At 36.1% G+C, this 14857-nt stretch overlaps 3 protein-coding genes across 5 annotated transcripts; 1 reads left to right on the forward strand and 2 right to left on the reverse strand.

Moving 5' to 3' along the window:
• Positions 1 to 1304: 1304 nt before the first annotated feature.
• Positions 1305 to 3701, reverse strand: LOC127866088 (uncharacterized). The gene has a single exon (XM_052406476.1). The coding sequence runs from the start codon at positions 2526 to 2528 to the stop codon at positions 1326 to 1328; it is 1203 nt and encodes a 400-aa protein (XP_052262436.1). The 5' UTR covers positions 2529 to 3701; the 3' UTR covers positions 1305 to 1325.
• Positions 3702 to 3828: 127 nt separating this feature from the next.
• On the reverse strand, positions 3829 to 5717 carry LOC127866089 (uncharacterized). Of its 3 annotated transcripts, none has more exons than XM_052406479.1 (2): positions 5699 to 5717; positions 3829 to 4809 (listed from the first exon to the last, which is right to left on the reverse strand). In XM_052406479.1, the coding sequence occupies exon 2, from the start codon at positions 4793 to 4795 to the stop codon at positions 3938 to 3940; it is 858 nt and encodes a 285-aa protein (XP_052262439.1). In that variant the 5' UTR covers positions 4796 to 4809; positions 5699 to 5717; the 3' UTR covers positions 3829 to 3937. The 3 variants fall into 3 exon arrangements, with proteins under 3 accessions (XP_052262439.1, XP_052262437.1, XP_052262438.1); XM_052406477.1 differs by lacking the exon at positions 5699 to 5717 and adding an exon at positions 5471 to 5676; XM_052406478.1 differs by lacking the exon at positions 5699 to 5717 and adding an exon at positions 5471 to 5676 and having other exon boundaries at positions 3829 to 4853.
• A 2644-nt stretch (positions 5718 to 8361) lies between these two features.
• Positions 8362 to 14325, forward strand: LOC127870243 (uncharacterized). Its single transcript, XM_052412884.1, has 4 exons — positions 8362 to 8721; positions 12546 to 12701; positions 13338 to 13388; positions 14026 to 14325. The coding sequence occupies exons 2-4, from the start codon at positions 12558 to 12560 to the stop codon at positions 14197 to 14199; spliced, it is 369 nt and encodes a 122-aa protein (XP_052268844.1). The 5' UTR covers positions 8362 to 8721; positions 12546 to 12557; the 3' UTR covers positions 14200 to 14325.
• The last annotated feature ends 532 nt before the right edge of the window (positions 14326 to 14857 follow it).

Raw genomic sequence — 14857 nt, forward strand, 5'->3', positions numbered from 1 at the left:
TGGACATTATTTAGTTAACCATTATTTATTGTGTGTTTAAAAATGATGCCGACAGCCGCGTGAATTCTGTAAGTAAATAGAGAATATTATGTGAGTTTTGGATAAAGATCAAGTTTATCATGCGAGGCTTAGAACCATGGTAGCGCGATGCTATAGGATAAATAAGGTATGTATCCTATTACCAGATGAAAATCAAAAGTATAACAACGATCGTATGAACTTTGGCTTTATACTACCGCTGTTTTTAGATCAGATTTGGGTTTTTAAAAAAAATGGAGAATATTTTTTGTCAACTACGGAAAGATAAAATCGTCAAAAAATGCGATATTTTATAATTTTTAATGCAAACAGGGACGAAATAATAGGATAAATAGAATATTATATGAGTTTTGGATAAATATCATGTTTATCATGCGAGGCTTAGAACCATGGTAGCGCGAGGAAAGCATCAAAACACACATACTAATCTCTATATCTCCATATTGGAAAATGAGTTTGAATGCTTTGCTATTGAGTGATATTAGTTCAAAATTTCAGAGATTTACGTTGAGCATCTTTGGACGCTCGTTTGATGATGGCATGTGTCCAATCATACAATATACAACAGTGTTGGTGTGTGTACTTAAGAATAAACGTTACATGGCGACTTCACGTGAATGATCTTAATTGCCCTAAATAGTTTTTAACCACAAAAACTGTTCGGTGTGTTGGTTTTGCAAAGATCACGTATTATGTGCAAGTACAAACACTGTTGTGTGTAAGAGAGGTACTTATGTGTCTTAACGTCCGTCGGTCCTTTCGCCCGCACGCCGGGCTTATGCTTTATTTAAAGATACAATCTCAGTGATGCTTAAGCAGTATAACTTTAAGTGAAGTATGTCCGTTCTCACGTGCGTTAAGCATATCGTATTTAAAATTAAAATCGTAAACAAATAATGAAACCAAGATTGAAGCATTTTATGCAAAGAAAAAACGGTAAACACATAATACAAATGTATTTTCAATAATGTACTAATGGCTCGACAGACCAAAGATTGTCGGTATTTTGTTTTATTTGAATTATACCGATGACGAACTTAATGTCATTGGTGTTGTCATTTTTGTGTTCAAGAAAAAAAAGATCGCGCCATTACACAATATACCAAAGTCGACAAAAACAGTAATACACACAAATAGTGGTAAACATTATTTAATTGCATTAAAATGTAAAAAAGAAAATCATTATTTGTACTTTGAAAGTACAAGGTATATATATATATATATATATATATATATATATATATATATATATATATATATATATATATATATACACCAAACAGCGTCTAACGATATCCTAGTTCTTTCTCTAACAAAAGTGCAATAAACTTCGTGTGCATTTGTTTCGCACTCGCGGCACTTTCGCATTTCGACCTCATTTTCAGAACGGCGTTTTTCGCAATTATGTCAACCACCGGTGGAGGTTTCTTCTTGAGTGGTACAGCAGGAATCAGCGTAGTTTCAAGGGCCAAGTAGCGGGGGTCTGTAACGGAGGACGAGGCGCGCTCCATCGTGTTAGCGTCACGTGACTGTTGTGGCGTACCTGGGGCGGTTAGCGTTGGTTTTGTGTCTTCGCGCACTGAAAGCAATTTCACGGATTTAGTCGGACTCGAGGACCTCTGTCCCCTTTGCAAGGTGCCTGCCTGACCGATATCATTGATAATTGTTTTAGGCCGACCGCTCGGAGTTAGTGGAAGCCGACCGACATCCGCCTTAGCACTTACTCGTAGGTTTTCCTCATTTGTTCCATGACTTGTGTTAACATAACATGCACGATTCGTAAGGGCAATTTTCGTTAAACTGTTTGTAGCGTTAACTGCATGCTTGGTCAACGTAGAACTCGGTCTGCTAGGTCCATCTACAGAATACAAAGACACACTTTTCAGAGAATCGTTGACAGGTACGGAAAACGCTTCACCTTGACTAGAGACAACACCTCTTGTCGCCTCGGTATTACTTTTCGCGGTGTGAATTCTTGGGTTTGAACGCAATTGCGGACAGGATTTCATCCGTCTGTTTGAAGAAATGTTGTATTTTGCGGACACTGGTGACTCAAGGCGTGGCGTGTTCTCGTCACCCACAGGGGTGCTAGTCAGTGAATAGTATTCCACTTGCGGAATGTGCACAGTTAACGTCCGCCTTGAATGCGCCTTTTCAATCACTTTGCGGGCCGAGTCCATGTACTTTTTCATCATTTTGTCCTTCGTGGATTGCCTTTCCACGAATTTCTGCTTCTCGTACTCATGCAATGACAAAAACTTAGAGCGTTCTCTACCCAGCTCCAGCTTACGTGCGTACAACATGCGCTCCTCGGTGACGTTTTCTGTTAGCTGACTGACGTTACGTGCTCCGCGCATTGTCTGATCACCACCGCCATCTTTGGCGATCCATTGTTGAATCTCCTTCACTGAATTGTTCTTCTTTCCTTGCGCCTGACGACTTAATCGTCGCACAGGGGCGCTTTTTGCGAAGTCCCGTTTTGTCGTCATTGTCAAGCATTCCAACGAACTAACATATGGAACGAGCAAAATGTATGTAGTCGCACGTTCGTTATGAACATTTTAAGCTCTTTATTATGTAACAGTGACTGTTCGCGGTATGTTGAAACTGCCAATGATCAATACGTTACACAAGTCACTTTTTTCAAATTAAATTTGCACGAAATTGTGCATTTAAAATGAAAACTTTTTAATATAATTTACACGTTCAATGCAATTTACAATAAACAAATCTCAGACAAATAATAGAAGTAATAAAATGCAATATCTTATTAAAACTGGATTAAAGTTCATAATCTCTCGAAGTAGATTTGTTGAACGACAGGAGCTTACAGTAATCTGTCTGTATGATTGATTGTTGGAAACAAAAGCTCCCCTCTGCTGCCGCATTTTCACACGTTCTGTTAGTGCATAGAACACTGCCCGCTAGATACTTGATCAATTGAACGAAAAGAAATTGTTCTTGTTTATTATCAAAAAGATCGATGGCGGTAATCGAGCAACACACTATGCTAATGAACACAACGTCGTTGTTTTCTTAAGGATTGCGTACTATAATATTTTCATGTATTGATTTAGAAGTTCTCTCGTGGAACTATATACTTTTAAGTCATATGTTTTGGTGCTATTTTATTGGGTGTATTCAGTAAGAAGGAAATCTATGGCGAACTACGTACACCCTTATATGTAATTCTTCCCAGATTTTCGCATGTTTGTAAAAAAAATCATTAAATTATTTTACTTACACAATTATAATATTTTCAAATAAATTAAATAATAAAAGAAATAATAGCACAAAACGCACGTTTTTTTTATGATTTGGTTATATGCCTTTACTGGGATTAGATCCCGCGACCTTTGCCCAAATCACACGCACTTCCAATAGCTGTTTAAACTTCATAACGTTTCAGGGTATTTTCAAACGCTGAGCAATATATTTTCCAAATAATCGAAAAAAAAGTAACGACGCTTTAATTTTGAATTCAATTTTGAAGGATGATAATTGATAAACAAAGAAATATTAGTAATAAGTGTTCTGTTGCTCGTTCGAATAAAATGCATGCATTATTTTTTTAATAAATAATGTTTAATTTTTCCAATTTAATAATATATTAACACATTCTTTAGGGATAATTCACGTTTGAGATTTAAATATGACATTAATTCTTTTAGCAATTGCATGAAGATGTGAACAGATTAAACCTTCAATACTGATTATTTGTTAAATATTATTAAATGCTAGGCTTTTAAATCAAATACAACGCACTTTCAAATAAAATAAATATCGAAGTATCATAACCGATTTTTTTTAATAACTCGTTACATGTACTTTGTACCTGTAAATGAAATCAAATAAAGACCGAACACAAAACAACATCACTATTTGTCATTTTCGGTACTCAAAACACAATATTGTTTTCCTTCATGAATAACTGAATTTTGATTTCCAAATCCCTCCTCGCTTCCTTACTTCCGGTGCGTAAAGGCACGCGGAGTGATTCCTTTTTCTGAATGAGCGTGGCGACGTCGCACTTCACGTTGGATGTATAGTTCTCCGTTAAGCACGTCTGAAGTTTAGAAAATCTTGGATCGCTAGTAACTCTCGGCAGTTTATTTTTACAAGTATTAATCTTGTTTATGTCCGCAGTGCTCGTCCGGTTCGGCTCTCCCGAAGAATATCCGATATCCGGTCTGCCGAACCTTTCGTTGCCGGCTGTGGATGGCCGCGACCACACAGACAAGGGGATGCCAGTGGAGAGATTTGGCTGAAGCGGAATGAATGTCTCCTCAAACTCCCTCATGAGTGCGTCGTTCTTGTCATCGTCACCAACAGTCGCCGCTCCAGTTTTTAAGTAGCCGCCCCTTGCCATGTCTGTTTGAAACTGCACCGTCTTTGGTCGAGCTGGAATTGGCGACAGCGGCCGGCGAACTGGTGCCGACTCGACCAATCGCTTTTCCATCTGTTTTTGTGTCTCTAACGCGCTTGCACTGGCTGGTCGCGCTGATCTATTAAACAGTCCAATTTTACTCTGTTTATCAATGAACTTCTGCATGTCGTGCGCGAATTTACTCTTCATCTTGAACCGCTCCTTTCCGAGCTCCATAAGGCGCGCTCGCAGCAGCCGCTGCTCGGTGCTCTTTCCGGCGACGAGCTCCCTGTTACTGAACACCCAATCCTCGATCTCATGCACGGCGTTTGTGCGCCTGTTCCTTAGCCGACCCGACGCCGGAGCGCTTTTTATCGGACGGCTCTGCATTACAACGAGGCTTGCTGCAAGAGAAGGCGGTTTGACTGGGTCGTACAACTTGATGACTCTGTGATTAAATTAATGTCCAATAATTTTCACCATTAAACTGTTAGTGATATAACGCAATGTATACTTCCAATTTTTTCTATAAAATCGTTATCATGAAATTGATTAACTGCCATCGACACAAAATCAAAGAGAACTGTGGTAATCATACACCTAATTTAACTTCAAAACGTATGAACACATGCGTCCACCTACATTGTTTTCATAATACACACATATTGTCGAAGTAAAGAAGACACCGTGCCTATGTCTATTGTTTACATTTATTCATTGTCTTTTGATCTTAAACCATGTACGAACAAACTCACTGCTTTAGGAAAAGTGCACACTAATTAATGTCTTAATTTCTTATACATGTACATTATAAACCATACAATTCACATAAGCGATCAATAATGTATTTTTAACAGTGTTAATAGATTACCGAACAATATTTGCCCACAAGTGCAAACATAGAAATTGTGCAGAATTGGGATTATACATCTTTTGACTATTTTAAATAAAACATCCCTCAAAAGGCAAGACAATTTACATGTGATGCTAAATATCACTATATTCTTAGTTACAATACGTACATTTTAAATACCTAATAGTATAACACTTTAATATTCTACTTACGACAGATCCCGTCTGAATGAGAGATCTTCCAAATAATGTTTGCTTTGTATAATCTGTTAAATATAAACCAAGATATTACTAGGTAGGACGAGATAACATATTTAATTCGCCTGTCACGAGTCCTAAAATCAATGAGTGCCAATTTATTTTAACCTCTTTGTCAATAGGCTTCAGGCAAGTATCATAATATCTACTTATCGCGAGCAATTATCCCATGACTTCTATTACCATATTTTGATACCTTCCGTACCGTGTCAAATTGATTGTATTTTAGCGTTTTGTGCTGAATCAATAACCCCGGTATATCTGATAGCAGATCAGGCATTGAACTCATCCGGGACCGATGATAAGAGCAAATTTAGATGTATAAGTACCGGATCTGACACTCCCGGACCTTTCAATGGCCTGCAACGAAGATAGCATGAGAGCCAAAATTGCTCAGTAATGCCACTGTGAAGATTGAAAACAAATAGGTTAACCCACATCCGAAAATTTCACGTAGTTTTTGTTGATTGATTGTACTCGTGTAACAGGTGTTCTTATATAGAGGTTGCATGGTAGTTTTTATATGACCCGCGTCATGCGAAAATGGCTCTTACAACATATGCTGCGAGCGTAGTTCAAGGCAAGCCTGCATATCCGCCAAGTCTGATCAGGAGCTACGATGTCCGCTTATGAGATCAAATGACTTTAAAGCGGACAGGGTTTCTCCTGAACAGGTTGATCTGGTTCTTCGCTTGCCGTATATGCTATTAGAAACATGTTCGCATGACGCGTGCCAAAAAAAGGGATATAAGTTACATGTTCGCACAACGCGGGTCAAATGACGGAGTAGCATTGCGCATATCAAGCGATTCGATAACAATCAGATCTATATTTTGTGTACATTAAAACATTTTTCCTTTAATCGTAGAGTCATCCACATGGTGCTTTGGATAAAAAGTCCGCGTAAGATTAAAGAAAAAAAACAGCCGAGCAATAATAAGAATGTACATACAATAAGTAAATACACATTCAGCGTGGACAAATGTGCTTATGTATCGAGATACCGGTTTGAGACCGGATAGCGAAGTTTCAGATTATAACAATACGTACACTCACACTTGCAACAGCTCGGGAACATTCAGATTCGCCTGGCAAATTATTTTGCCATTTGATAAATTTGTAAATTTGTATAAATGCCATGCTTTTGGAAATAAAATATGTTTAAAGTAAAATAAATTTATTCGGTAATACATGTATCCCCATTTGTAAGGATGTATGCTACCAAGAATTTATTCATTCCACTTTTTTGTTACAAACGTTCCAAATACAACCACATGTCAATCAAAGTAATTATTCCAAATCGTCCCAAATTTTTTTTTTATAACACGGCCGTTAATCACGCGCGCCACCTCTTTTTTTTGCGATGCATTAATAAATGAGCCAATTCAACTTCCGAGATGGCGCTCAGGCCCGGATGTTTTGAAATTTCATGGAACAAGTTACATGGTGATTAGGTTTTATATGTGTTTGAACATATTACGCATTATTTTTAAAATCGGACAATGTAGTGCGATTCAGCGAAGATTGATTCGTCCAAAAATGTACAGACACGTACATTCTCAACCCATTTTCAAAACGTAAGAACCTTTACAAGTTGTGGCATGGTGGAGTTTTAAAAAGCATTTCGATGAGTTCTTCCTGTGTGACGAGAAAATGTCCAACCAATTAAATCGCTAACGGCATCAAACGATTGCGTACAACATACATTAGATGCTGCATGCAAACAATATTGGCTTCTTTCCGACGTGGTAGATAATTTTGATTTTTTCCAAAAGAGATGGAGATGTATAAGCAACAGGAGTCGCTTATTACTTTGCACTAAAAGCATATTCAATGTGTATATGTAATTACAGAGCATGGGACTGCATTACCAAAAATCCAATTCCAGTGATAAATTGACGTCGCTGCGAATCTCATTATCATTAAGTAATACATGTATTACAATTACATTTGTTAACTTTTAGAACATTAGGTGTACTTTTGCAATTATAAGCAAATAATGGACAACTTAAATTGAACTTTATTTAAATGGCTAAATTATTTGTTCGCTGGATATTTACATATAATATGCAACAATTATTGTTTCGTTCAGGGACCTATACAAACTGTGTATAGGTCCCTGCTAGTACTCTCATGACAAAAAGTGGCATGGCTGTAAAAATACTTATCCTGCTCTGTATTTTAGCCGCGCTTTGGGAAAACCGGACTTATAGCATGTGTGTAAAGCCTGTGCTGTCTGTACAAGCTAATCTTGGACGACAATTAACGCACATGCGCAGCTCATTTCTATAGATGTTCATAGTTCGAGGTTTTGAAGCAGTGATATGCAAAGCTAGCACTGGTATTAACAATCCCTGGTATATTTTATTTGGACAAAAGGCGTAATAAAACATCAATATATAAAAATATAAATACATGCTTCCACAGGGACATTTCACACTAATTTATACAGAACAAGAAATACTGCCAAGTTTTGCACTATTGCAATTTTTGTAATTAAAACCTTAGTTTGAACACGCGTTTGATTTTTGGGGAACCATTATAGTTAAAAACGCTCCATAGTTTTAAAATACATATGATTGTTACTTGAGATTGTGTTCCCCCGTACTGTTTTATTTTAAACTAGTTGCATAAATGCATATGCAAATACAAACTACTAGATCTATCTTTTTAAGTTTATTTGCACAAAACTTTTCTCGTTTAAAACTCATTTACAGGTGGTAAGATGTTTTACAATTCAAAGCCCGTTTGATTTGATATCACCGTGTGATAAAACATGCAGATTAAAGTTAAGTAAACTGTTTACTTTAACGTATTATGCACACGAATAATACTTTGAACGGATATTGATATACGATTATGACATTTTTTGTAATAAATTTAATCAAAAAGTGTTTGAAATCGTATCGGCCGATAGGAAAATGATCCTTATCAGTTTAACGCAACCCTTTGTTATTTAATGTGAAACATTAAATATTTCAAACCAGGTACAGTAGATATGGGGAGAAATACAATAGCGTGGGGTTATAGATTACCTACGCCGTTGTTAGGCCGTTTAAATATGTAACAGTAGACTGTTTACATGACTGACGATTAATATTGTGTGTAGAAAGATTTATTGGCATTGGAATGGACTTTCATACAAACTTCGCGTTTTCAAAACTAGAGCTGGTGATAGGATTGTAAACGATCGGTCTGTAGAAAAGGTAAGAGCCATTGGCATTCCGGTACGCATGTTTTAAAGTAATTTTTGTACTGATTATTATTTTTAAAGTGTGTCTTTTACACCGCTTTATTGATTTAAAAATGATAATGTGTATTAGACAATAAAGCTCAAAATTTTCAGATAGTCCAAAGTTATGCCACTCTTTTGATATAAGAGTGTATTGTGCTTAAAACATACAATGCATAATGTTACTAGCAAGCGAATGCATATCGACACTGGGAAGTGGCATTGTCTCAATGTAATAAGTATGCAATGTATACATATATGAACACGTTCACTGACGTAAAAAAATTCTCTTTGACGTTTAAGTCCACGTCAATATGACATTGTTTTTTTGTACATACTCAACATCACACTAGTAATGACCACAGGTGGTTAGCGTGTGGCTATGATATTAATTAGTGAAAACATCATTTTGAATGATAAATAATCATATTATAACGAAAAATTAACTTTTCTGAAAAAAATAAATATTTCACTATCAAATATATATATAACAAGGTATGCAACTCAAAATCAGCCCAAAACGGGGTGCATCGCTTTGAACAGCCATATCTTCATAAATTTTGCAGCGATTTTCACGATCTCGGTCTTATTCAACGCAGAAATGAATTTCCTTTCTGGAAATGTATATGTCTTGCAATATTTTAACAAATGCTGGGTCAACTTTTAAGAAATAACACGATACACAACACGCATGACCCAGTTGACAGTGATCATGCTGTCTTTAAGACTGAAATCTTCACGGAGTAAAGGGCAACTTCCCTACAAAGTTCATGTAATTCGATACCATAATTCAATAAAACGTATGAAAAAACATTATTACCGTTTTTGTCGTTACATTCTGCATCAAGACTAACTGTCCAGCGCCGTTTGAAACCTTTGTTTACATACATTTCAACTAACTGACATTTTAAACATACGAGTGATTTCATTGGTCCAATGCGGAGGTGTGTCTTTACAACTGGAGATTTCATTCATAAAGAATACATGATCACTGTCAACTGGGTCATGCGTGTTGTGTATCGTGTTATTTCTTAAAAGTTGACCCAGCATTTGTAAAAATATTGCAAGACATATACATTTCCAGAAAGGAAATTCATTTCTGCGTTGAATAAGACCGAGATCGTGAAAATCGCTGCACAATTGATGAAGATATGGCTGTTCAAAGCGATGCACCCCGTTTTGGGGTGATTTTGAGTTGCATACCTTGTTATATATATATTTGATAGTGAAATTTTTTTTCTTCAGAAAAGTTAATTTTTCGTTATAATATGATTATTTATCATTCAAAATGATGTTTTCACTAATTAATATCATAGCCACACGCTAACCACCTGTGGTAATGACACGAGCTTTCTAAATGTAAAGCCCATAAACACTCAAAATCAATGAATATTTCGTACAATATTTCGAAAATTAAAGTTAACATATAAAGAATCAATGTTCATTATAGCAATAACCAAAGTTTTAATGCTAGATCTATGTGGTCTGGTAACACATATTTAACAAGATACTAAATGCTCTTTTTGTGTGGGGCAATATATTCAACACATGTTCGTGAGCCAAGTTAGTGTTCGTGTGTCTTATGAATAGATATGATGGCGTGAAATTAAAATGGAATATTTTGTGCATCAAACAATTAAAACGAGCATTTTGTATCTCATTAAAGCTATGTTACCATACCATATATAGCGTTGAAATTATGGCTATTGCTAAAAGGAACACTGAATTTTATTGGTTAACTTTATTTTGCAAAATATTTGCGAAATATTTGTTGATTTTGAGTATTAATGTTACTTTAACATGACTTAACAAGGTTTGTCGCAAGAAAGTTAAAATATTGACAGAAATAACAAAAATCAACTTGTTTTACGATGTAAAGTGTTCGTGTCGTTGAACTAATTACAGATATTACTTATAAGTATGGCAATAATGGCAACATAAAACTTTAGACGACGAAAGATCAACGATGTAAGCTGCTGCTTTCTGATGATTGTTAACTTGACGTTTATGATGTCCTCATATAATTATTTGCCAATAACATTCAACCATGAAGAAAATCGTACATGCGCGGATGATCTTTTGAAACCTCAATATGCCGATATATGCTAAATCAATGTTCTTATTTTTTCCATTCAACCACACTGAATAAAACATGACCATATATGCATTTTCTATATAATGGCTTATTGCCATATAATAAATTACTTTTAGTTTTGTTTGATCAGTGTACCGGCTAATAGTCCATTATTTTTTATGTTAATAGTGAAGTGTGTTATGTATGTTCTAACTATTATAGCTTTTGGTAAAAGACATACGTATTTGAGTGTTTAAAGGCTGCTAAATAATAAAACTGTGTGTAAACCGAATCAGGGACCTATACAATATATAGGTCCCTGACCGAATGAGGTATAAATATGAATATTTACCATATTGCCATTACAAATTAGCTCCAATTATCAGTACACAATCAGTGCGTGATACATTACCATGTACACTGCGAGCACATACTGTAGTGTGTTCATTTTTATAATACACAATTAGTTGTTTCACATATTACAATATACCAATGCAACTGTTACTTAAATTGTAAAACGTTTTACTTTTTCGTTCTTCTCATCCTTTGAACTCTAGCCGGACCTGGTTTATTATTTGATGAAAACGCAAAAACGTGGTTTTAGTCAAATATGTAATTTGTAATAATGAAGTACAAACCAATATTATTTCAAGTGTTATTATTTCATTATGAAATAACATGTATGCATATCACCAGTCAAGCAATCTGCAAAATATATACAATTGTTTAACTTCAGCCAACTTTTTCAGTTTATTGAAGACATACTTGTTAAGTTGTCTTTAGAATTTACCATTAACTAAGGTAAATGCATATACTAGTTTGACATATTTTTCATTCATACTTGTATTGTAGTTTATACTGATGTTGTTCATTAATTACCCACTGGTGTTGATCGTTTATGATGAACGGATGTTGATCATTACGAGCACGTTCATTCGGAATGCGTCTATGTTCGTTTCAGATAATCGCATAAATCTTGAATGGAATTAAGCTCATACAATATTGGGCGAAGGCTTTAATATTCAATCTGGTAAAGTTTAATTTGTGTTTAGCCGAGGTTCAAATTAATTTAATTTTTTTTTATAATTAATGAAATTTGGCGGCGGAATAACAAAATTACTTTGTATTACCGTTGGATAATCTTCCGGCTACTTTATGTTGATAGAGAGTGAGGGAATATTTAAAAAAAAATGTTTTTATTTTAATAGCCAAACATCTGTATCATTTACATAATTATAATCAATGATCGTTTAAACATAATTCATGTTTTCCTATACGTACACTACGATGATCTGCTGTACTTACAATATTATTTTGGAGGGATTATTTATGGAGCCATGGACTAGGACAATGATCGACCCTGTTTGTCCTCATTGGTGCTGGTTTTTCAACCGTACCTGAACACACATTTTATGTATACCTGAATACTGTTTGTGCTGTTGTAAATGACTGACCTTTTTATGCAATCGTACCTGATTGGACGTTTACTGAACCAATTAAGTCGTTCATGTGTGTAACTGCTCTTTAATTTGTCTTTTCATGCAAGTGTACATGACCGGGCATTTTTTGTTCAACTGTTTCATGCCGGACCTTTTAATTCAACCATATACCCGGCCGAGCATTTTGTTGCAAATGGAATCGGACGCATGGTTCGTATTCTTACTAAGAAACTGCAATACTACTTTTATTACTGGTTTCATGTTTTCACTTTCTCTACTTTTCAGAAACTGTTTGCTATGACAACCAGAGTGACGTCCCCCGATTCCTCATCAAGTGCCGGGGAACTCCCGAATGTGAGTGGGCTGAGTAAAGCGTCGCCACACCCGGAGGAGTGGACGCTGCCGCACGAGTGGAACATAGAAAAACGCGAGATGTATGACGTAAGTGGTAACGAAGATACTCATGTATTTTAATAGAATATATTATTACATGTATAATCATTTTATTGAGTTTAATGGCTTTTCATATTTCGGTTCTTTTAATTGTTATTTTCCCCTACCGGTGGAACCGGAGGGGACTTATGGTTTGCGCTCTGTCTGTCTGTCTGTCAGTCAGTCAGTCAGTCAGTCAGTCAGTCAGTCAGTCAGTCAGTCAGTCTGTCAGTCTGTCTGTCACACTTTTCTGGATCCTGCGATAACTTTCTTAAAGTTCTTCATATTTTGTTAATGAAACTTCAAACATGCATAGATGGCAATATGGAGATTATGCACGTCATTTCATTTTGTTTCTACGTCAAGAATTCTGGTTGCTATGGCAACAAATATATATTTAAAAAAAAATACTGACAATGGTGGAGTTTCACGGGCAGGGGACAATATTGCTTGGCATTCTCTTGTTAAAATTGCCATCCGATGTCGAAAATATTATATATAATGTTGTAATGTCAGGAAAGAACGCCGATGGCCATATTTTAAGTCACTTGACCCATGCTTATCAATCACGCTGTTGAACAACATTCATTATAAGATCCCATCAGGCGTCGCTACAAGATGTCATTTCATGTTTAACATTTACAGAACTGGAAGATGGACGTTCAAAATCAGATCTCAAACCTCGCAGTGACGCTGGTAAGAGCAATCATTGTACATTTTTTTGGTATACTAATAGTAGAACGAACTGTTTGTACTTGGTGCATGTCGATTGTCATGTTGCATGTGAGTTTCGGACTTCTCGAATGGTCTCCCTTTAGTTAAATGCGATTAGTTTATGCAAATTTAAGCAGAATATTACTTTATACTAGAAGCACTCACCATATCAACGTGCATATTCGTATAAACATGGCACTGGGATATCGATTAGAAATATCCACACGTACTAAAACCGTATCCAAACATGATTGAAATTCGATTGAAAATCAAATTTACTGTGAATAACGGCGATGAATGTATCATTCACGTAGAACGTTTGTAAAGATACGTGTGTATGGAGCAAGCATTTTATAAAATTTTTTTTAGATACTATAAGACCATATCCGTCGATAAGTCCGATTAGGTTGTTATTAACACTTGATACCTAAGTATTAATGATCGTTTGTTCATGGCTTTTTCAATTAATGTTCGTTTGTTAACATAATTATTGACGTATAGAAAAGTTCAGGAGTATAATTTCATCATAAGGTGCTAAGATTTAAACCGTAATTCCTGAGAAGGCCACGCGTTGAATGAAAAGAGTACTCTTTCACCCACCTGCAATCACGTTTTGCAGAAGAATTCGTTACAAAAACACCCTCGCCCGGAAGTCGCCATGTTCGACTACTCGGATGCCGTTGCCGACAACGAGGTCCGGAAGCAGTTGATGGGACGCGAGCGTCAGGCCGGAAACACCCTCATCTACGGACTGGCCCGCGTACCACCGCCAGATAAGGCGCCATTTCCTTGAGGTGGCAGATTGACGGCGTATTAGCGCTTGCTCAAATTACTGCAGTTTTGACGTGCACAATGTGTCATGAATTATTAAGAGATTTTTTTTTTTGCGAATTGGACGATTATAAAGTGAAGACTATTACTTTTGTGTTTGAGCCTTTTATGCTTGTTTCCCTTGATTAATACAAAGACTTTCAATTGATTGATTATATTGCATGGTTTATTTAGTTTATATACATTGGTTTAGCATCCGTGGGAGTTTTAAACAATTTTTCTTGTGGATCTTTTATTTATTGAGTGTGGTACGAATTTATTTCTTTGCGTTACGTATCTCGACTTTAACCCGCTGTTGTCGGTATGTGCTTTTCAGTCCAATACCAATAAGCAATAATTGTACATTTACCGATTATTGATCCTGACATTTGCGTTTATGTTCACGCCGAAGCTTCCATTAAATACTATTTTGCATTTTTTTGTTCCTTTTTCATTTCATCGATAGCGTTTTTTTTCATGAGTAGTCGAATTGTTGGGAAAAAATGCCGTGGCCACGTATACCACTATAGTATGGTCTTTCTATATGAGCGTAAAGGGCAGCAACTACCATACGGAGCAAGGCTGTCAGTACATCAATAAATGCCCTTGTGTACTTGAGACGACTTGTACATGGTCGCGAT

Source organism: Dreissena polymorpha, chromosome 2 (assembly GCF_020536995.1).
Source record: "Dreissena polymorpha isolate Duluth1 chromosome 2, UMN_Dpol_1.0, whole genome shotgun sequence".
Taxonomy (NCBI): domain Eukaryota; kingdom Metazoa; phylum Mollusca; class Bivalvia; order Myida; family Dreissenidae; genus Dreissena; species Dreissena polymorpha.

Bases quoted from the DNA above. Each gene is read 5' to 3' on its own strand.
- LOC127866088 (XM_052406476.1), bottom strand. From the start codon at position 2,528: ATGACGACAAAACGGGACTTCGCAAAAAGCGCCCCTGTGCGACGATTA.
- LOC127866089 (XM_052406479.1), bottom strand. From the start codon at position 4,795: ATGCAGAGCCGTCCGATAAAAAGCGCTCCGGCGTCGGGTCGGCTAAGG.
- LOC127870243 (XM_052412884.1), top strand. From the start codon at position 12,558: ATGACAACCAGAGTGACGTCCCCCGATTCCTCATCAAGTGCCGGGGAA. The intron at 12,702-13,337 runs GTAAGTGGTAAC...TAACATTTACAG, and splicing joins AAAAACGCGAGATGTATGAC to AACTGGAAGATGGACGTTCA. The intron at 13,389-14,025 runs GTAAGAGCAATC...CACGTTTTGCAG, and splicing joins CAAACCTCGCAGTGACGCTG to AAGAATTCGTTACAAAAACA.